The sequence below is a fragment of the Saccostrea echinata genome, unplaced genomic scaffold, assembly GCF_033153115.1.
Source record: "Saccostrea echinata isolate AGI-Se365-2 ecotype Australia unplaced genomic scaffold, CSIRO_AGI_Sech_v1 ptg000002l, whole genome shotgun sequence".
Taxonomy (NCBI): Eukaryota; Metazoa; Mollusca; class Bivalvia; order Ostreida; family Ostreidae; genus Saccostrea; species Saccostrea echinata.
The window spans coordinates 29,897,606-29,921,719 of record NW_026889751.1 but is presented as its reverse complement, the minus strand read 5'-3'; the positions used below and the strand labels follow the sequence as shown (position 1 = coordinate 29,921,719).

General features: G+C 34.1%; 2 protein-coding genes across 3 annotated transcripts in view; one reads left to right on the top strand and one right to left on the bottom strand.

Annotated features, from left to right (window-relative positions):
- Positions 1 to 749: 749 nt before the first annotated feature.
- LOC133177315 (polypeptide N-acetylgalactosaminyltransferase-like) lies at positions 750 to 23,375 on the bottom strand. Of its 2 annotated transcripts, XM_061312374.1 has the most exons (10): positions 23,274 to 23,375; positions 21,944 to 22,031; positions 13,659 to 13,762; positions 9,858 to 9,984; positions 8,668 to 8,760; positions 8,241 to 8,324; positions 7,844 to 7,970; positions 5,757 to 5,771; positions 3,862 to 3,981; positions 750 to 3,489 (listed from the first exon to the last, which is right to left on the bottom strand). In XM_061312374.1, exons 1-10 carry the CDS (start codon positions 23,317 to 23,319, stop codon positions 3,331 to 3,333), a joined length of 963 nt encoding a protein of 320 aa, XP_061168358.1. In that variant the 5' UTR covers positions 23,320 to 23,375; the 3' UTR covers positions 750 to 3,330. The 2 variants fall into 2 exon arrangements, with proteins under 2 accessions (XP_061168358.1, XP_061168363.1); XM_061312379.1 differs by lacking the exon at positions 5,757 to 5,771 and having other exon boundaries at positions 23,274 to 23,371.
- Positions 17,129 to 24,114, top strand: part of LOC133177163 (E3 ubiquitin-protein ligase TRIM71-like) — a 93,982-nt gene continuing 86,996 nt past the window's right edge. The window contains exon 1 of the mRNA XM_061312266.1: positions 17,129 to 18,466. Within this exon, the coding sequence (XP_061168250.1) occupies positions 17,139 to 18,466 (1,328 nt within the window). The 5' untranslated portion in view covers positions 17,129 to 17,138. The remainder of the gene's footprint in view (positions 18,467 to 24,114) is intronic.

The window sequence follows — 24,114 nt, the reverse complement described above, 5'->3', positions numbered from 1 at the left end:
GTTGAAATAATACTAATATTTTACATTTCCTGTAATCTGCAGGCCTCGGTAACAAATGTCAATGGACACACATTCTTGATCCATATTCTCTATTTAGTAAATTTACACGAGATCTCTAATAAATACTTGAAGAAAAAAAATATGAATTTGCTGGGGACATTTGGTTTTTAAAAATAAATGAACAAAAAAATCTGTCTTTATGTTTATACTAGTATTCAGAAATGATGTTTGTTTCAATTTCACAAGATTCAAGTAATTAATTTGAAGATAATTGTAATTAAGTTAGTAAAGTCCCGATTGTACTTTTTTCTTTATCTCAGCAGTCTCGTTTAAAGTCATCATTTCGTAAGTTCTATGGTCAATACAATGACCTTGTCAACAAATACAATTTATGATTGACTCAAATGCTGACTGACTTTTTTCATACTTATTGTTAGGCCATTATTTACACACTGAATTGTCGACGGATTTTTCCGTTATTTCCCGATCATGACAAGGAGCACACGGCGGGTGTATCCGGTCGGCAGGGGATGCTCACTCCTCCATGGCACCTGATCCCACCTCTGATGTCTTAGAGGTCCGTGTTTGCTCTGCTCCTATTTTGTAATATTTAATGGACTTTTGAGCTCGAATACTGTTCATTATCTCCACATATTTCATCTATTTGAAGATGAAGCTTGTCATTTTCTTTTTCATTCTCACGAATATATTATTCATTTAGCTTGTTACAAAGAAAACAAACACAGAGATTGAAAGCCGAGCTTTATTATTAACAGTAAACTGTTTTCCATATCTAAGAAATGGGGAGCCATTACCAACTGCTACATAAGATTGTATCTTAATCATAGAGATCATTGTACAGTTAAATTATGATTTATATTTCAGATAAAGCCATGTTTTTATACGTATTACTCAATATTTGATGTATAAATTAACAGTTAATGAAATAAGAGAATTTATGCCATGTTAACACAATTTTCGGAAAAATTCATTTCAATAAACTAATGTTCATGTCATGTTTTTTTTTAAATAAAATAAAAAGTCTCCTAAAAAACAAGTAATAATCAATAAATACATGATGACTTCCCAGTGATAAACCAAAATGAAATTAGAAACAAGTAAGGAAGAAATCATTAGGTATATCTAAGGCTGGGATGATACACTTTCTTCTGTACATTAGCCTTAGGTCGGATTAAGATTACGGTATTAAAACGCATATCATTCTGATACACAGAATCAATATTTCCAGATATTGTCCAGCCCTAGATATATCCACTAATTCATTCACAAAAACATGTGCACTTTTTTGAAACATATTCAAAAATCTCAAAAACATCTCTTTAAAGTATAATTACTAAACAATTGCAAATTGAAAATTATCACATAAAATCACATTATATAACAACTAACAAAGATGAAAATTTAAAAACTAAATATAAACTACACAAACTTACATGAATGGAAGCTCATAAAATGACTGAAGCAGTTTGGTTGTAACACCATTGCATACTTAAAGTAAAACAGATGTAAGTACCAAATTGATAAGCTTTAAAATTAAACTGGGCACATTTTAAGTACATGAAAATTTAACCATGGGATAACTTTCAACATGTACACAAGAAGAAACTAATAAACCAACTCAAGTCTTTCTTAATCCTCAGTGAAACCTGTAGGTAATGCAGAAAAAGTAAGGCCATTTCAATTAACTATGTAAGGCCTTTCCTATTATAAATACCCATTAACTAATGTATTTAAGTAATCCTTGAAAACAAAACTTTAAAAAAAATCTTGAATGCATTTGTGAATCAAACTTACATTAAACTTTTTTCTAAAATTCCATATATTCCATATATAAGCCTTTAATTTTTCTTTTCTATTTGATACTTTATAAAAACATTAACAGAATCAGATATTTTGATATACTATGTAAATTACTAGAGATTAAAGCAGACCTTTGACTCCTTGACTCAGTGAGAAAACAAATGTGGAAGACTGGTGGGTAGTTAAGAGATGCGGACTGAATCCAGGCTCCTGATACATCATCATGTGATGGAGCACAGGAGAGCTCCTCAAGGAAAGATATCAATTTTCGTTTGAATTTCCTCTGTTCAAAACAAAGCAGCTATTTTGATGTTGAATTTGGCACACTAGTGTAGGTGTTGGGGTGGTGTAATTAAAACTATCACACAGTAATTAAAGCACTCTCTCTAATTCAACAATCCCCATATCTCCATGCAATATAAAAATGCATGATAATGCAAAAGATTATATACTTACAAACTTTACCATTGACTTTATTTCATAAAATATATAATATTCCCTGGCAGGTAGAAATCGGCCAAAAAAAATTCCACAATCATTTGAAAATTCATTTGACATTTTAGTTGATCTAGATATGTTTTGTGAATAATTGATTGCTGCAATATATATTGTATGTCTGAAATGTATTAATGCATTTAAAAAAATGAATCAATGTAATTATATATGATTAATGGTGTCATTAGGATTAATTACAAATTGACCAAGAAACAAAAAACTTATTAAGTACATTTAATTGGACAAAGAATGTCAATGCATTGACTATTTGTATAGGAGAAAATTCTCTAAATTACAAGACTTGTTGTTTCAAAATTTGTGTAAAATTCCAACATATTTATTATGTGTTTACTTACTTTGAAGAATGATTTAAAGCATGCAAAAAAATTAATGAAGGTCAATGAATGCTAAAAATAGCTCTACAAGATCAGATGTTAAATTAAACCCAATATACATTTGCAGAAAAAATGGAATTCAATGACTTTTATATACGTCTAATGGTTTTGATCTCTAAACAGATCAGATATTGGTTTGATGATGATAAAGCTGTATGTATAAAGGTATACATGTATCACAAAAACATTCAATATAATGTCATGCATTGTCAATATAAATGTAAGCATGCATAAGAAACAAACATTTTACAACCTACAGCAATTAAACTGGAATGATAATTGTTTATAAACACAATTTAATCACACTTAAGCTGACTTAAAGTCAAACCACATACAACATTAAATAAATCTTAAAATTTCATAAATTATCTTAAGAACACAAAAAATCAAAATATGTAAACAACTTCTTCAACAATTCAAAATCATAAAGACCTAATCACTCTAATTAAACATACCAATCTTTTTATAAGAAATGAAGGTGTAAAATAAATAAAAACCATAAAATAATGGTTTTCTTTTTCACAATCTTTGATTGTCAGCTGTAGTGAAGAGATGGATGACTAGAGTTATTCCTCTTTGTTGATAGACCTGAGGAGTTAATGCCCTTTGGTGGGGAGAGTTATCCCCCTTTGCTGATGGCAAAGCTCCACTTTTGTGATGTTGACCCTGGCTGACAAGCATTCACAATCAGTCCCTTCATCTGGACCTCCTGACTATCTATACACAGGTCATAATTATGACTTTTTAACATGGTATCACTGTTGATTCTCTCCCAGATCTAAAAAATTCAGACAGCCAATTCAATGAAGCTCATTCCTTTCTATGGATCAAATGTAGAAAAAAATTTCAAACAGTTTGAAATTTCATTTTGAAATTTGCTTTACAATAGCAATTACATGTAATAATTCAAAATGAAAAAAGTTACACCAAACACACATAATGTGTGATAATTTTATTATTTTTCAGCATTATATGCAATTTCACAAAAACAAGAATATCTATTATTAGAAATGATCAAATATACCGGTAGTAGAGTTTACTGTGAACAACTTCACTGTTACATAATAGAACTGATCAAAGAATACTGTCGATGACAAAATTATTAATTAGATCAACTATTCTATGCAGTAATTAGGTCAGTTAATTTCACCTGCAGAGTATTGCCCTCCTGACATTGGAACAGTTTGACAACAGTCCCTGGCATACTGCCAGTCAAGGTCACACAAAGGTCAAGGTGACGTATAAAGCCCTCCTTTGTCAGAGAAAACTCCTATGGAAAAAATTTGTCATTTATATTAAAGTACAAATAATCAATCAATCACATAACTTATTTCTTTAGAAAAATTAGGTTATATGCATTTTGATTAACGTAAAACACAAAGATATATATGTAGTTCATGCCTATAAAGTAAAATATGCATAATACAAGAAAAGGTTATAGCAAGTTGTTGATAGATTTACATATTGTATATATAAGTACTGATAAAAATATTCTCTAGTATACACAACAGACATTCATTTTACATCTGAAATAAACTGATAAAATAGACCTACCGTTAACATCAAAACAACTTTATATTACATATCAAAGATAGGTAGAAAAAAAAAGGCAGGGCAGAAATAAGACTCATGGGCCTTGAGTGTTATCTAAGTATCATGAGAATTCCAAAGAGACATTAAAAACATATCAGGGTAAACTACAACTCCATTACCCAGATTTCTCTCAACAATGAACCTTTTTTTAATTTCAAACTTGCTATATGTACACAGAGATGATATTTTGGAACTTTTCCTTACAATGATCTTAACCTTTTCGAAAAGACTCATCATTGAATGCAATTTGAATTTTACGAGAAGAATTATAAGAGTTTATATTTACAGGTGTAGAGTTTCATAAGGATAGGGACCATGAAATTTATGATGTTTGTTCCCCTTCACCCATACCAGCCATGTACATATATAATGACATTGGTTGAAATTGCAGAAAAAAAGATGAAAATAACTCAGAGTTTACACCTTTGTACAAGACAGATATAGAAACAGATTGCAATAGGACCTCTAGTTGATACAGGTGACCTAAAACTGGGTCTAAAATAATAATTCATCATAACTAGTAAATAGTAATACAACTACATGTACAGACTTGGAAAGCAGTTGGTTTGGACTAAATCAAGGAGAGACACTGGCAGGTCCAAGCTCAGACAGGGAATCTAGCAAAAAGAACAAAGAGGGGAAGATATTTAATAAATACGTCAAGAATGCAAAATCTGGTCTAAGAGAACCATGAATTGCCAACGAATATACATGTACATCATACATGTTCTTTTTATAATCAAAAATCAATGCAGATACATCATATTGTGGCCTCACCCTACCAGCTCGAAAGGTGACATGATTTATTCAAAGCTGAAACCATGGAGAAATTGAATATCATTTTAACTGGCTAAGTCTTGCTGGCATATAATGAGAACTAAATTGTGGATTAGCTGTTTTTGAGAGGAGGATTTTTTAAATTTTAAAAGTATATTAAAATGAAAAAGGCGAAGAACAGTGATCAATCTAAGAAAAGCTACAAACAATACAGATCTGTGAATCAGTGCATAAAACACAGACCCCTGGAGGTGGGATTAGGTGCCTTTGAGGAATAAGCATCCCTTGTTGACGGCTAACATCCACGATGAGCAAGTGTCTCGATCATGTGATAAGAAAATTTTAAATGGTAATGACACTATCCTAAAACCCAGAAGTCTCCACAGAGACTGAAGCTCTACTGGTGTGTAATTGATGAATCTTAGTATAGTATACTTGTGTACCAAGTCTTATTGAAATTGAACTGGAGCTGTAGTAGGAGTAGCATTTTGAAAAAATTTCACAGAAATTTTCCATTTTTAGTAACCATGGCAACACCCTCTGTAAATTGTAGAAGATCAATAAAATTCTCTTCAGCATGTTCACAAATTAAACTAGCAGCAGTTAATCAAAAGCCACAACAATCCAATATGTGTGATTAATCAAGGCTTTGAAGAAAAGCAGCCTGAACATTACCTGATTTTCATTGACCTACACAAAAATATATTGAAGGCAGAGTTGTTGAAATCAGAAATTATTTAAAGCTAAAATTGGTAAAAATGATGTAAATATTCATGTGTTAGCATATACATGTATAATTGGTTTTCTTGAGAAAGCTTGGCTGTTTTATGCTTGTGAAATGTAATATTAATATTATTTTCCAAGAAGCCAACGGGGCCTTAACGGTCACCTGAGTATAGTACAACATTGTAAAGGATCCAAAGGTATAAAATAAAACAAAATAAGCCAATAGATTTAGCTATGTTGCCCAAAAGCAAGAGAATTAGGATCAGCAAAATAATTAAGTCTAGTTCCTGTAACAAATCTTAAAGTAGATCTACTTGTCCCCATTTGACACTAAACTAAACAAAATAATAGTCCTTGAGCATTTATGTATATACTAGTGAACCTATTTCATTCCCTCTCACACTGTCTTGGTCTTTGAAGATCATTAAATGTACTTAAATGTACAAAGATAAGGTATTTTTCTCTCATTCTTATTTATCTATTACTTACAAGTCAACCTGACCATTAAAACCTAGGAAAGTACTTCTGTATTTTATATATTATAACAATTATTGTATAAATCTCTTATTCGATTGACCTTTCAATTAAATTTACAGTGAATGTACTTAGATTGTTTGCTTTATACCCTGGAGCAGAGAAGACCAATTTCAAAGATATAATGCATTTCACTACATATTCAACAGAGTCCCTCCCTTACACCAAAACACCTGACCCAGGGGCCATGAATTTCAAAATTTTGGAAGAGGCATCTGAACTCATCATAAAAGAATTCAAACATTTTCACCACCTATTGTATAGATTCCTGCCCTAACACCAGATCCCCTGACCTACGGGCCATGGACCTCACACTTTTGGAGGAAGCACTCTTGCTCATCATAACTAAGCACAACAAAGAAGACTTTCTAAGAAATAATGCATTTTCACTATATAATCAAAAGTACCACACTTTAACAACAGATCCACTGAGCAAAGAACCCAGAATTTCAAAATTTTGAAAGAGGTGCCCCTTGCTCATCATAACTTTGCACTTGTTTGTTTGCTTAATACCCAAGAGCAGAGCAGACAACTTTCAAAGAAATAATGCATTTTCACTATTTAATCAACAAAGGCCCACCACCAAACTAGAACCCCTGACCATGGGGCTACAAATTTTACAATTTTGGAAGATTGATTGATTGATTGTATGTTGTTTTACGTCTCATTCGAGAATGTTTCACTCATATAGAGATGTCACCATATAACAGTGAAGGGCTACAAATTTTGACCTTTACTCAGCACTCAGGGCCATTGAGCAGTGAGGGATCTTTATCGTGCTAACGCCTGCCATGACACAGGGCCTTGGTTTTTAAGGTCTCATCTGAAGGACCCGCAACTTTCACTTCAAAGTGCCGAGCGCATAGCGAAGGAACAGTTGCTACCCATTTTTTATCGACTTAGGTTAGTCATGGCCGAGATTCGAACTCCCGACCTCCCGATCAGGGAGCGAGCGCTCTACCGACTGAGCTACCGTGAACGGTCTTTGGAAGAGGCAACCTTGCTAATCATAACTATGCACCTAGTTTATCTGCTAAATATACAGGGGAAGAGAAGATTATTTAAAGATTTTGCATTTCCACTATATAATCATGAGAGCTCCACCTAAACTCCAGAAATTAAGACCCTTGCACTACGAACTTCATAATTTCATAATTTTGGTAGGGGGTTCAATGCTTATTACCATTATGACAACAGTTTAGCTGTTTATCTCCAGGACAAAGAAGAATTCTAAAGATTATATTAATTTTTAACCCCACCCCTCAGGCCCCAGGGGGACAGGGACTATGAAATTCACAATTTTTGTTTCACTTCACTCATAGATGCTATATGCCAAAATTGCTTGAAAACGGTTCAGCTGTTCAAAGAAAAAGCTGAAAATGTTCAAATGTTCAAGGATGACACACGTCAAAAACAGATTGCAATATGTCACCTGTGTGACTCAGGTGACCTGAAATGGGCTTGGTTGACAAAAATTCCATTTAATGGTATTTTCAATTTACCTGATTTCCACCAGCAAAGTGACAAGGAAATATTCCCAGGTTCCCATCAGCAAAGTTGCCCAGTGTATCCATACAGTTGTTGTCTTGTTGAATGCTGCCAAAGGCCTGATCCTGGTGGCCAGGCACCCTGAAATATCATTATTAACAACATCTTAGCTTTGTAATGGGTACTATGATATCATTTCAACAGAAAATTGAAAATTTTGAACATAGTCATATTGAACATTACAAGTTTAATCTGACACCCTTGTCTTCTAATAATAATCACAAATAGAAGTTCTTGTATTTTTATTACTATCATAAGTTCTGTGCTTCTAATAAATCGGTGATTGTTTTGTATCGTTCTAATTTAATATGTAGAGAATATTAGTAATATCTATTTCAATGGTATACTTACTTGAGTTCTGGGTAAACATTTTCTAGGAACCATTTAAAGGGTTTGCAACTCAATTTTTTCCTCAGCTCAACTCGCTCTGAGATACTACAACATATAACACATAAACATAACCCACATCAACTCTAATTTGTAAGACTCATCAAGAAATGCAATGAAACTTTCGACTACAGTCACCTGAGCACATGTAGCAATTTTCATTGAGAGACATTCTTTGGACTTTTTTCCTTAAGTACTTTTTTAAAACATTTGTCTGTATGTTTATATTTTGAACATCTCTTTTTAAGGTATTTTCTTTTATTTATTCATCCATTACTTCTTGACATGTGGGAATAGACTTTCCACTATATAAGGATGCATTCAAAGTAATTTTGTCAACATTCAGTAAAATACAACAAAAAAATCTAAATGACAGAGAAAACAATCCTACTCTCCGAAGTTGACCATTTTAGTGGACGGAACAGCAGCATAATAGAACTCCTTATAATTGTCCATCCAGACCTCAGCAGCTCTCCTGGTGTTGCTACAAAAGGTCAGAGGTCATCCAAATATTAAACTTCATTGAACAATTCATGGAAAGGGTGGTAACAATGATATGCATATGTATATCTTAATTATCCGCTCGCACAACAAGTTGCAGAGGGGATTGTCGCATTGTAAAAGGACGAACCTATTCATTTTCAAGTTAATCAGTGAAATATTTCTTAAAATATCACGTTTTACTAGATTCAAACCCTAAAATTTTATGTGCGAGTTGACAATGCTCACTTCCTGTTAATTAAACAGGTACCCTGTCGACCAGGTAAATTTGTGTCGCTTCCATAGAGTCACTTTGGTAAGTGTACTTACTTTGTATTTGCGTATTGTCATATTATTGTGCGTATCTTGAGACAGTCTGTATAAATTAAAAGTGTCATCTATGACACTGACTAATTGATATAATCTGATGAATTTCGCCATTTCATTACCAAATTACCACAGGTGTCTGTTTACAATATGGAATTTTTTCTGAACGCGCACGTAATTCTTGAAAGCTAAAAAGACATGTCACAAGTTTCTTGGCCTCTCAACACTGATGTATTGTCATTTTTCATTACGAAAAAATATTGCTTCTGTAGGAAATTCTCAGATTTGATTCATACTGCATACATAGCATGCAACTGTGAGGTACTCAGGTAGGTATATTACTGAAATTTAGAGCAAACGTGATATGCTTCTGCTAGGAATGGAGGAAACTGCCCAATCATGTATGCATGTTATGAACCCACCAAGATGGATATGCACCTTGATTTTTGCTAAAAATGGACCCCACCCCACCCCATCCCAAGATGATATCCACCTTGACCTTTGTTAAGTTGCATTACATTTTAATTTCTTTACCTTATTTTAAACTTTATACAGTAAAACTGAGTGCCCTTGATTACTAGATAATTGTATCTTGTTTAATGTTCCTTTTGAGAATTTTTCTCTCGTATGGAGACATTACCATTAAAGATGAAGTCCCTGCCACGAGGGGATGCTCCACTTAGCAGTGTTCTTGTTTCATTTGAAACAAAAGCAAAGCTAGGTTCTGTATTTTGTGACTACGGTAATTTACTAAATAAGTAATTCTACTGTTACCGTGCAAAAACATTTCCACTACCCCCGGGGAATGTGTAGGGGTGCTGTTTCCTGAAGACATGACCCACTCTACTACAGGGGATGATTTCAAGGGATCCGTGACACTGCCAAACTCTAAATGAGATTTCTGTAGAAAAAATATACTCATGGTTAGACCTATCATGATATATGTATTATTTAGTCAAGAAATTTTTGTGGATTTTTTTTATGGTCTGATCTTACATTACATTAATTAAACAAAAGATATTCTTTGAGCACAGCCTCATCACAAGCTGGATCCAAACTAGACAAGAGGCCCAAGGGCCTTAACGGTCACCTGAGTATAACACAACAATTAAGAGGATCCATAGAGTATAAAATGAACTGAAAGGTGAAGCTTTGTTGCCCAAAAGCAAGAAAAATAGGGTGATCAGGATCAACAAAATAATTAGTCTAGTATTCATTAACAGTTCATAAATTAGGTTCTAATCTGTTCCCCATTTATCACTATCACCATACAGTATATTATCAAACTATCAGTGCATCTGTACCATTTTAATTCCTTGTTGACATCTCTCACATTGGCCTCTCTTGGTCTTTGATGAACATTTAAAAAGACAAGTTATTTTTGTCTCATTTTTATTTATCTATTACTTACAAGTCTACCTGATCATTAAAACTATGAAAAGTACTTTTTGTATTATACAATAAAAATTCTTGCATAATTCTCTTATTCTATTAACCTTTCAAGTACATTATTTACAGTGATTAATTATCAAAAGTAAACAGCAAAGGGGAATAACTCCTCTCAGTAGAATGCAAATTGAGCCTTGGCTAGGACTAGAACACTTGACCAAATGGTCCAGATGTTCAAAAATCTGGTAAAAATACCCTTCCTTATTACAACTTTTACTCTTTTTGCCTCTGATATGCCCAAGTGCAGAGAAGATTTTTAAAGAAATAATGCATTTTTCCTACAGATTCACTATATTATCAATAGAGCACCCCCCCCCCCCCTTCACCACCGAGAAACACCAGAGCCTCTCACTCTGGGACCAGAAGTTTGCTCTTCATAAGTAATCACTTTCTTTACATGTATCTGCTTAACATTAAGGAGCTGACAGGATTATTTAATAGAATTAATGCATTTTCACTATATTATCAACAGCCCCACCCTTACACCAGCACATCTGACCCAGGGGTCATGCAATTCACTACTCTGGAAGAAGCACTCTTGCTCATCATAACTATATACTTAGCTTCTCTGCTTTTTAACCAGAAGCAGAAAAGAATATTTTCAAAGAAATTTTGCTTTTTCACTATATAATCAATAGAGCCCCCCTCCCCCCCCTTTCACCAGAACCCTTGACCCTGGGGCCATGAAATTCATTATAATTTTAGAAGAGGCATCCTTGCATATCATAAAAATGTACTTAGTTTGTTTAAATAGTACCCAGGGGCAGAGAAGAAGATTTTCAAAGAAATAATTCACCTTCACTATAGGAGCTATATAGCCCCAACCTAGCACCAGAACCCCTGTCCCTGGGGCCATGAAATTCACAATTTTGGAAGAGGCGTCCTTGCTTATCATAACAATGTACTTTGTTTGTTTAAATAATACCCAGAAGCAAAGAAGAAGATTTTTAAAGCATTAATGCATTTTCACTATATAATAAATAGAGCCCAGTCATAACATCAGAACCCCTGACCCAGGGGCCATGAAATTCAAAATTTTGGTAGAGTCACTCTTGCTTATCATAACTATGTATTTCATTTGTTTAAATAATACCCAGGAGTAGAGAAGAAAATTTTGAAAGAAATAATGCACTTTCACTATATGATCTATATAGCGCCCCCCCTCCCCCCCCCCCCCCCCAGCACCAGAACCAATGACCCTGGGGCTATGAATTTCACAATTTTGGTAGAGTCACTCTTGCTTATCATAACTATGTATTTAATCTGTTTAAATAATACCCAGGAGTAGAAAAGAAGATTTTCAAAAATAATGCACTTTCACTATATGATCTATATAGCCCCGCCCTAGCACCAGAACCCCTGACCCTGGGGCCATGAATTTCACAATTTTGGTAGACTCATCCTTGCTTATCATAACTATGTATTCAATTTGTTTCAATAATACCCAGGAGTAGAGAAGAAGATTTTCAAAGAAATAATGCACTTTCACTATATGATCTATATAGCCCCCCCCCCCCCCCCCGCACCAGAACCAATGACCCTGGGGCTATGAATTTCACAATTTTGGTAGAGCCACTCTTGCTTATCATAACTATATATCTAATTTGTTTAAATAATACCCGGGAGTAGAGAAGAAGATTTTGAAAGAAATAATGCACTTTCACTATATGATCTATATAGCCCCACCCTAGCACCAGAACCCCTGACCCTGGGGCCATGAATTTCACAATTTTGGTAGACTCATCCTTGCTTATCATAACTATGTATTCAATTTGTTTCAATAATACCCAGGAGTAGAGAAGAAGATTTTCAAAGAAATAATGCACTTTCACTATATGATCTATATAGCCTCCCCCCCCCCCCGCACCAGAATCCCTGACCCTGGGGCTATGAATTTCACAATTTTGGTAGAGTCACTCTTGCTTATCATAACTATGTATTCAATTTGTTTCAGTAATACCCAGGAGCAGAGAAGAAGAAGTAGAGAAGAAGATTTTCAAAGAAATAATGCACTTTCACTATATGATCTATATAGCCCCACCCTAGCACCAGAACCCCTGACCCTGGGGCCATGAATTTCAGAATTTTGGTAGAGGGCTCAATGCTTATTACAATCATGTCAACAGTTTGACTGCTTGATGTCCAGGAGTAAAGAAGAAGATTTTTAAAGATTGCATTAATTTTGGTGGTTTTAGCCCCACCCCTCAGGCCCCAGGGGGGCAGGGACCATGAAATTCACAAATTTTGTTCCCCGTCACACATAGATGCCATATGCAAAAATTGGCTGAAATTGGTTCAGCGGTTTCAGAGAAGAAGCTGAAAATGTTCAAATGTTAACACATGACGCACGACGGACGACGACGGACGAAAACAGATAGCAATAGGTCACCTGAGTGACTCAGGTGACCTAAAAACTGAAATACATATTATGTATCGTTGTGTAGTGTACTTGTGTTCCAAGTTACATTGAAATCAGACCAAAACTGTATGAGGAGTAGCGTTTTGATAAATGTTTACAGACGGACGGACTGCTAGACGACGGACACCTCACTATCGCATAAGCTCTTCTGGTCTCTGACCAGTAGAGCTAAAAATCAAATATAATCATCAGTGTTTGAAACTTACAATAGAATTAGCAAGACATGCAGGGCTAACTGCTAGTGAAAGTTGTCAGTCCTGCCAAAAAGCTACTAGCCCGAGAAAATAAAAGTCTTTTGAAAATATGTTTTAGCGATAATGTAAATGGGGCATGATCACCATAACTTCCATCCCAAATCTATAGGCTGTCGAATTCTACCCCTTTGCCTGTTACACTTAGCTACCAATACTATCAGTTGATTTGAGAGATATTTATCAAATATATGAAATTTAATTCATGGCAAATTTCAATACGTCCAGCTGGGCATTGATACGTGCAAATTTGTTCCTACTTGGCAAAATTTGTGCATCTCTGGCAGTCATGCGCACAGTTATTTCAAACACTGATAATCATGGTCATTCCTATCATTATATTAATTAATGAAGAGATTTGTTTGCGATTTTTTTCATTATGGTCTGATTTATTAAACAAAAGTCGATATTACTCTTTGAGCACAGCCTCATCACAAGCTCCTATAAAATACATACCTAGATTTTCTCCACCCCATACATCCATGTTCTTGTCATACTTTCCAAGTTCTTCAAACCACTTTTTCTCGATACTGAACAATCCACCAGCAATCATGGGAGTCCTACCAGAGAATTATAGAGAAAAATTGTCATATATTATTTCAGAGACTGTTATCATTTTGAATTAATTCTTAACCATCTGAGGGAAAATTAGCATGGTTTCCCACTCAGATTTTTCTTTTTTGCAAGATCCATAAAAAATCATGTTACTAAAAAACTACTATCTATAAAAGGATTCATATTTTTATGGTTCTGCAAATGATAAATTCAAAGAAAGACAACTCTTGCCTGGTATTTAATTTATTTGTATGACTAAAAAAAGATAAAATACTAAGGTATGGTCACATGACAGTCATGTCAATAAACAGGTAGACAAGGAAGTTATAAATAGCATTCAGATGTGAACTTACACTAGGAGATCAGTTTTAAAAAAGCAGGTTTGTGTCAATATGTCAAAAAAATTTAAAAGCTTGGCACGGGAAGAACTTGAATTTATCTATAATGGATTTAATTCTCAAAATTCAAATTGATTCTCCTTGTCAAATAGGTCAATTTAGAGGTCAAATTATAGAATGGTTAGCCTTCATATCATACTAAACCAAAAGTACTGCAATCTTAAGACAATGTACATGTCACATAACATATGCAGAATCTGAATGGGTATCAAAAAAGGTAAAGGTATTGGAAAATGTAATATTTAGATGTTCAAACTTGTGGCCCAATATATAATGACGTTCCGACTGATTAACCGGTTAATCGTATCAAAATACACATTTTCTAGACATATTTTTCTTAAGTAGCACTATACATGTAAACGCATTGTCAAAAAGACTAAAATAGACGTTAGAATGAAGTTACAAATATTCTGTATACCCTGATCAGGAAACAACAATGTATACACATACTTTCTTTCAATTTCAATAGACAAGAAAAAATAAGGAAACCCATGAAACATGCATGCCCAAGAAATCAGACATTGATAATTTTCCAGAGCAGATGTCACAAAAGTTCATAGTACATTGTTACCATGATCAAAACTAAGTCGGAATAATTATTAACTTTCACTTAATTTACAATGTTTGTTTAATGCTATAATTTGATAGATAACGGCAAAAGATAGACATACCAATTCACAGTGCTCAATGATGATCTATTTAATATAATTAAAGAATTACAGGACAGTTGTGATAACTACATGGTGTTTAAACTGTAATAATTAATTAACACTTCACAAACTGGCCAATTAACCCGCTATCTCAATCAGGAGAGTAATAATTACTGCCAAATCAGGTTAAATAGATATGTGAAAACGTTATATTATCAACATTTATGCTGAGGTTTCTTTTTTAAAATGAATTTGAAGAGAATTTCGTTCAAATTTACATATATTCCATTTTTTCCGACTAACCGATTACCGTTTTTCTAACCGATTACTCTTGTTCCGACCGAGTAATCAGTTAACTGGTTACAAATTGACATCCCTAATAATGACACATTATGTACAGAACAGTGACATTATCTAATAAATGATAAAATGAATAAACTAATGTACAAGTTAGATGTACATGTACTCAAAACCCAATTGAACAAAATGCCCTAGTAACTTTAAAGGGAAAGGGTATATTTTTAAATTCCCTTTCAGAAGTGAATGAAATTCTTGCAATTCATAGAGAAAATACAAGTTTGTTCACCATGTAATGGTGTAAATGTTTGAATCTCAAATTAAATGCACTTAAAAAGTTCCTTGACACTTAACAGGTCGAGGAAACTATTTTCTAAGCCGTCAGAATAAATTTACATGCCAAATGAGGCACCAGCGTGACTGACAAACTGACCATTCAGCTGAAAGAGTCGAACTGCATAATGGGTTACTACAAAAAATACTACGTTCAGAAAAGGCCAGTTTTTCTAATCGCTCTCGGAAAGACATGATGAATTTTTCAAGCATTTTACACACTTAATACAGTAGGTACATCATTATCTATTAATTCCTCACATTTACAAACAATTGTTTTACAATGGTAAAATTTTGGTAATCGCCACCCCATTGTATAAGTCATTTGTGGACAATTGCCTGTATTCCCGTGCTGTACTGTCAGTGAATACAATTCTCACATATATTCCACAACAATCTACTCTGAGGTGTACTCACGTAATGCCATGTATAAATGACCTCCGATGGCCAGTTAAAGTTTGAAATGGCTTAGAGATGCTTTGTTTTGTACGTTTCCTATTTTGATATATAAGCTACTATGACCAAGGTACATGTCGTGCAGCAATAAACTGCATTAACTTTTAATTTCTCATCAATAAATTACAAAGCTACAACAAATAAAACCAATAGCATGGCAAATGTACGAATATCAAGTTATAAAAATTAGATTCTTATTACTTGTAAAGACTGTGAGCGGTATTTCAAGTGAACGCACTATTTAACAGGGAAAATTGGCTTTGTTTGTTAATGTGAGCATAGGAAATCTTAATTATAACCTAATCTTCATATTTCTAACAAAAACATAGAAAATAGTTATAAGTTGACTTTCCCGCAGTCATTTGAAATTGTGTCGTAAATTTGCCTGAACCATGTGTTTGAAGTAAAATGTAAACATGTAGTAGACCAGCACACTTTTCTATTCATTCATTGGATTGGACAATTGTTCGTAGTAAGCACCACCTTGCCCAATGACAACAATATCCATATAAGGTAGATTCCTCGACCTGCTGAACATGTTATGATAAATTTACATGAAGCTGTCAGTGCATACTAAACAAAGTAGCTATATAGTCCACCACGTCATGTGCACAATTGGTTACATCTACCAGATGCCTCACATGGATTCAACTGTGATCGGCCTTACAGTAAAACCCTCAAACATCCATAGATGATTGAAAATTCATCATTTAGCTAAAAACAGTTCATTTAATCTGCTTTTTATATGATATCAACAAATCATGTATGTTTACAATTTAAAGTATCAGTTGGTGCATTTTTAAAAGTTAAAGAACATCTCTATTTTTTGGCATTGATAGCCTTAGTACGTACATTTCAGTTGAAATTTTCTCCATCTGTATTTCTTCATTATCAAATGTCATTCTATTACATTATGTTTTTGCTTTGAGCATTTCTTTTTCTTTAAACAAACGTATCTGTCTAATGGATGATTTTAGGAAAAACACTTGCTCATTAGTGTAAACGTCTTTAATTTCACGTGCTTACTTTAATATTTCATGATTTCTTATGATGATACATTTCACGGTGGTTTTAATTTCATGGTCAATGAATTTCTCTTTACGATATATTTTTGCAATTTTATAAATTATTCTTTAAAAAAAAAAATTTAGAGTAAATTATTTAAAATAAAGTTTTCCAGTAGCGAGAGCATTTCTTCAAAAGTTGATATAAATGATACATTTGTAAATTTCAGGTATAGCACAACAATGGACCCACGCACCAGTGCCCAGGATGTGATGCGATGTGACCTGTGTGACACCGCTGTCGTACAGATGCACTGTGATACATGTCTTGTCAACCTGTGTAAGGCCTGTGTTGGAGAACACATGATATCTGATGAATCCAAAAAACATGAAATTGTTAGATTTCAACTTAGAAAATCCACCCTGATTTACCCTCTCTGTAAATTTCACAAGAACGAACGATGTGAAATGTACTGTAATCAATGTGACATTCCAATATGCAGTGCCTGCATTGCCTCTGGAAACCATTCAGGTCATAATATTCTTCAAATAATTAAAGTTTACAATGCTAGAAAAGAAGAAATTGAGAGAGAAATGAAAGAGATAGAACAAAATATTTATCCAACCTACCAGAACATTGCCTCTGATGTACAAAACAGAATAAGTCAGTTAGAAAAGGAATATGGAGATCTCTCAACAGCCATAACAAAACATGGAGAGGACTGGCACAGAGAAATTGACAAACTTGTCAAGAATCTTAAAGCTGAAGTAGAGAAAATGAAAGCTAAACACCATGATGCTTTGAAGGCCCACAAAGATGAAATAAATCAGTTAATAACTGATATTTATAATGAAATCCAAGCATCTTCTAAACTACTGGAATTAAATGACATCTCCCTGTTTCTTAAATTCAATACAAATATACAAGAATTCAGAAAACTTCCATCTAAAGTTAATGTAACATTACCCCATTTCACTCCAACTCAATATCAGCCAGAACAACTCATCAAACTGTTTGGGAACCTGTCAAGTCTCTCTCTTACTTCAGAGGAGCATGGCTACAAAATGAAGACAACAAAGAAATCACCAGAAGCTGGATCCTCTCCTCCAGTCAGACAGCTGCTTGATGAACCAGAGACTATCACCTCCACAAACACTGGGTATGATAGACTTTACAATGTGGTCTGTCTGAGTGATGAAGAAATCTGGACAAGAGGAAATGACAACACCATGAAACTCTACAGCATCAATCAGGGATCACTACTCAAGTCAATCAGAACCAAGTCAGGGAACCAACCATATGACATAGCAGTGACAAAAAGTGGAGATCTAGTTTATACTGATTACTGGGATAGAACTGTGAACATTGTGAAGAATGAGAAGATAGAGGAGTTGATCAGACTACAGAACTGGATACCTTACAGAGTCTGTAGTACCTCCTCTGGTGACCTCCTGGTTATCATGTACAGTGATGATTACAAACAAATAAAAGTTGTCTGTTACTCTGGCTCCACAGGGAAACAAACCATTCAGTTTGATGATAAAGGTCAACCTCTCTATTCATCTGGTGGTTATTACAGATACATAACTGAGAACAGGAACCTGGATATCTGTGTGTCTGACTATGGAGCTAAAGCAGTAGTGGTGGTCAATTAGGCCGGGAAACTGAGATTCAGGTACACTGGACATACTCCTGCTCTAAAGAACAAACCATTCAATCCACTAGGAATCACCACAGACAGTCAGAGTCACATCCTTACAGCTGATATTTACAATGACTGTGTCCACATCATAGACCAGTATGGACAGTTCCTCGGTTACATAGACTGTGGACTTAGTGAACCCTATGGACTGTGTACAGATACAAATGACAATCTGTTTGTTGCTCAGTATGGAAACAGACAAGTGAAGAAAATTAAACATCTGCAGTGAAATCCAACACTGTAATGATGTAAGTTATGAACATCATAATACTTTTATGGCAGCTGAAATTATGTTTCTTAAATAGAATGCATATTTCCACATCAGTGTTAGTCAGAGATGCTTTTTATCAAATATATTTTATCTTGTTTTTATTATGAGAATAAAACTGGTATTAAGTATGACCTCATTTAGTTATGAATTATTTTTACTCTACATGACCTAATATTTATATCAAATTTTTTTTTCAAAACAATACAACGAACACAATCACAAGCTACTTGTTCTTTCATCTCTACATAGCTGATATCCTATTGTTTTAAAAAATTAATGTACTGATTAAAGACATTCAAGAAGATAAAGGACTTTACTATATTTTATAGACTTTCAAGTAAATTAGGTGAATCTGATTCATTAAGAGACATTCCTTAAACAAGAGGCCCATGGGCCACATTGCTCACCTGAGCACAATGGCTAGGAAATAAAGCAAAAATCAGTGCAGTAAAAGTTTAAGGGGGGGGGGGGCATGAATTTTAAAATACCTGATGATGCTTCCATATCAATATAACAAATGGCTTTGCTGTTCTTGAGCAGCAGATTTTTGTGAAAATTTGATCCCCCTTTGTGGCCCCAACCTACCCCTGGGGGTCATCATTTGAACACACTTGAACCTACACTACCTGATGATGCTTCCATATAAATATGACCAATCATGGTTTGCTGTTCTTGAGAAGAAGATTTTTCAATATATTTTCCTATATATTTCTATGTAAAACTTTGATCCCTCATTATGGCCCCTCCCTACCCCGGGGGTACTTCCAAATAAATATGACTAATCATGGCTTTGCTGTTCTTGAGAAGAAGAGTTTTAAAGAATTTTCCAATGTATTCCTATGTAAAACTTTAATCGCACATTTTGGCCCCACCCTACCCCCAGGGGTCATGATTTGAACGAATTTGAATCTACACTACCTGAGAATGTTTCAACATAAGTTTCATCTTTCCTGGCCCAGTGGTTCTTGAGAAGAAGATTTTTAAATGATGCCATTAACTTTTCACTAATTCCTAATTATCTCCCCTTGAAAGAGAGTGTTGCCCTTCATTTGAACAAACTTGAATTCCCTTCACCCAAGGATTCCCTTCACCCACTTTGTGGCAAGTTTGGTTGAAATTGGCCCAGTGGTTCTTGAGAAGAACTTGAAAATGTGAAAAGTTTACAGACAGGACAGACAGATGGATGCCGGACAAAATGTGATCAGAAAATCTCACTTGAGCCTTCGGCTCAGGTGTGCTAAAAACTATTACCCGCTGAATGAAGAAGCCATGCCCTCCAGTGTATCAACAGTCAACATTGCTTGACAAAGAGTGATATTTAAAAAAGTAGTGATTGCCCAGAATTTATGTGCACAAGGTTCACTGTTATATGTATCTGTATAAGACATTCAGTATTAAACAAGAGATGTTTGTGAAACACTTATGCCCCCCCCCCCTTTCAAATAATTGAATTTTTCTGAGTCCAAGGGGCATAAATCTGTCAAAAAATGCTCGATCGTACCTAAAACAGAACTTGCTCTAGATATTCTTATGATAAATCTGTAAACCAAATTTCATTTCAGTATGTGCAACCTCTGCGAAGAAAATGAACAGAAACTGCAAATAATTGGAATTTTTCTAAGTCCAAGGGGCATAAATCTGTCAAAAATTGCACGATCGTACCCAAAACAGAACTTTACCTAGATATTCTTATGATAAATCTGTATACCAAATTTCATTTTAGTATGTGCAACCTCTGCAAAGAAAATGAACAGAAACTGCAAATGATTGAAATTTTTCCAAGTCCAAGGGACATATCTCTGTCAAAAATTTCTCAATGGTACCCAAAACAGAACTTGCCATAGATATTCTTATGATAAATCTGTACACTAAATTTCATTTCAGTATGTGCAACCTCTGTGAAGAAAATGAACAGAAACTGCAAATAATTGGAATTTTTCCAAGTCCAAGGGACATATCTCTGTCAAAAATTTCTCAATGGTACCCAAAACAGAACTTGCCATAGATATTCTTATGATAAATCTGTACACTAAATTTCATTTCAGTATGTGCAACCTCTGCAAAGAAAATGAACAGAAACTGCAAATAATTGGAATTTTTCCAAGTCCAAGGGACATATCTCTGTCAAAAATTTCTCAATGGTACCCAAAACAGAACTTGCCATAGATATTCTTATGATAAATCTGTACACTAAATTTCATTTCAGTATGTGCAACCTCTGCGAAGAAAATGAACAGAAACTGCAAATAATTGAAATTTTTCCAAGTCCAAGGGACATATCTCTGTCAAAAATTTCTCAATGGTACCCAAAACAGAACTTGCCATAGATATTCTTATGATAAATCTGTACACTAAATTTCATTTCAGTATGTGCAACCTCTGCGAAGAAAATGAACGGAAACTGTTGGTGGACCGATAGACCAACCGACAGACAGCAGCAAAGCAATATGCCCTCCCTTCTTTGAAGGGGATGGGGGGGGGGGGGCATAAATATAATAAAAATTGCATGTAGTTGAGTGTAACATTAAAAATTTCCATCCCTCGAAAACCATGGTCAACCAAGGCTGCACCTCAATTGACAATGGTTTTCTTAGGATTGATATTTTCAATGTTACACTCAACTACATGCAATATTTATATAACACTGAACTAGTGAAGATTTGAATGTTTGACGGTTTAGCTATTTTAGAAGTATTGGAACTTAATTACTAGATGGTCTCGTAGCATTTAACAATACTCTTTTTAAAAAAGATTGTATGAGTGGAAACATTGAGAAGGATTTTAAGTTTTTGCTGTGGTCATTTTTTAAATTCTTCAGTTTTCACATTTACAGTTTACAGCATAAAGGCCTATGTCAAAACAATGCACAGCTATATACTACCATTACTACTGCAAAAGACATGCCTTAGGAAATAAAAATTTCAGATATCAGTTCATTGTCAAATACATACAGAATTCGGCACAATTATATATACAACCTTGAACTGACACATTACCTGATTGGTTGAATTGATAAACATACCTGATTGGTTGAATTGATAAACATACCTGATTGGTTGAATTAACAAACATACCTGATTGGTTGAATTGGATTTCCTGCTCGTTTGTTTCTTTCCTCTGAAGTCATGTAATCCCACTTAAAAACCAGGTTCCAATCAAATCCTACAACACAGAAACTCAATATAAATTTCAAAAGTTAGACTTGGTTAAAAAATGTGCAATAACAATATACTATACATTTATTGACTGGGTTCAAGGGTAACATGCGTTTTGTTGGACCCAAGAACCAAACTATTTGCCTGAGGCCTTTAGGCCTAAAGCAAACAGTTTGGTTCGAGGGTCAACAAAATGCGTTTTGCCCGAGAACATAGTCAATAATGTTTTATTATAACTTTATTTTAATTTTTTTTTATCTTGTGCTGGATTCTGTGATGTAAACTGATGTTAAACTCGGTCAATTCCATCAGTGTCAAACACCAGCGAAAACAGATCCCCCCCCCCCCCCCACTCTGAAACGTAAGCAGTCCAATATCTCGTCCATGGGTCCAATATCTCACTCTGCCATCAAACATCGATTTTATTTTTTAACGCTCAGTAAAACATTGGAAATGTTAGACATTTTTAAGTATTGATTTATATAGGAACAATTTTTAAAAGTATAACAATAAAATGTATTTGATAAGCTAAAGTCTACTTTACTATGCCAGTAAATTAAAGTAATTTTTTTAGTAATATAAAAGTGTAATATAATAACCCCTAAAATGTTTCGCAATTAGTAATACTTACCCCCCACATTCTATTGTGATATTTAATACTGTAGATCTCTTTATTTTTGCAACCTTATTTACTCAAGATAGACATCTGTAAAATAACAAGAAAATTTTTGCGAACTGTAGTTATTAAGAGATGTAATCCTTTACATTACAAATTTATGTGAGAATAAAATATACCCAAGCAGACAGACTAGTGTAATTATGCGAAAATAAAGTTCTCGCTAATAAAAAGTGATTTACAATACTAGTCCCTTACATTCTTATGTGATTTGCAATACTGACCCCTCACAATGTAGTATAAATTGTAATATTAACCAAGGCCAATTGTATTGTATGGTAAATTGTAATAATATCCCCTCATATTGTATTGTGATTTGTCATACTAACCCCTTATATTACTGTAAAAGTACTTTTCTTCTGCTTTGGGATTAATTTAAGCTATGTAAACTTTTGGTAAAAAAATTCGGTGAAAACTTTCCACGGAAATTATCACAGTGCATTTAAGATATACAATGGTAATCCAAGAATCACCGTAATTTTCTACCCATAGAAAAATTGTAATTCCACAGAATTACAACACTGCATGTGGAAAAAGATATGTTTGCAGTATATTGTAGTTTGTAATACCTACCCCCTTTGAGATCAGCTGAGGTTCCAATGTACTCAAAGTTGTCCATGTTTATTACATCTATGATGGGATTCACAACTCGAGTTCTGTCCTGGAATGTTCACAAGAAGACATTTGAATAAAGTCTACATGAAATAAAAAATACTACATGATTTACCTGTAAAAATTCCTCAATTCGTAATGAAGCACTCATTTTATACTTGCTTTTGTTTCGAAAAAATTACACGTTGCTGGATTTCAACATAGTTACATTACAATTCCAAATTGTTTCTGTACTGGCTTTTGTGACCTAGATTTACACTAATATCAATTTGAGAATGCTCATAAAATTATTTTCCTTGCTCCATTATTCTAAGTGCTAAATGAAATGTTTCTATGTAAAAATTATGAATTAGACTTATTCTGTTGTATTAATTACCTTGTTTCAAAGTATATATTGGGGTATAACAGTGATGATCTGAATGGGCCAAAATATCTGAAATAGGTCGGGGGTCGAGGAGATGATAAAATATGGGCTTAAGCAAGCCCCCAAACAGATTTAAATGAGTGGCAAAAAAATGAGGTATGACATTTTTTCAATGCCTTTTACATCCAGACCTGGCTTATTGAATTGCCATGCCATTGTAAAGAATTCTGAATCATCACTACGTTTGTGTTTACTATACTTGAAGAAAAAAGCAAACATCTTGATGATTCAGAGTAGATAAAAATACGGACAAAAATCTTGAATTTCTTAATTGTCTGTTCGAAGAAATTGATTGCAATCTTTATGATGAGGGTGCAAAAGTTATAACATTTCATACCAATGCAGAGAGAATCCTTCCATGGATCAAAACTCTAGCCA

Bases quoted from the DNA above. Each gene is read 5' to 3' on its own strand.
- LOC133177315 (XM_061312374.1), bottom strand. From the start codon at position 23,319: ATGGACAACTTTGAGTACATTGGAACCTCAGCTGATCTCAAAGGGG. The intron at 13,763-21,943 runs GTATGTTTGTTA...ATTCTCTGGTAG, and splicing joins AATCCAATTCAACCAATCAG to GACTCCCATGATTGCTGGTG. The intron at 9,985-13,658 runs GTATGTATTTTA...TTTTTTCTACAG, and splicing joins ATGGGGTGGAGAAAATCTAG to AAATCTCATTTAGAGTTTGG.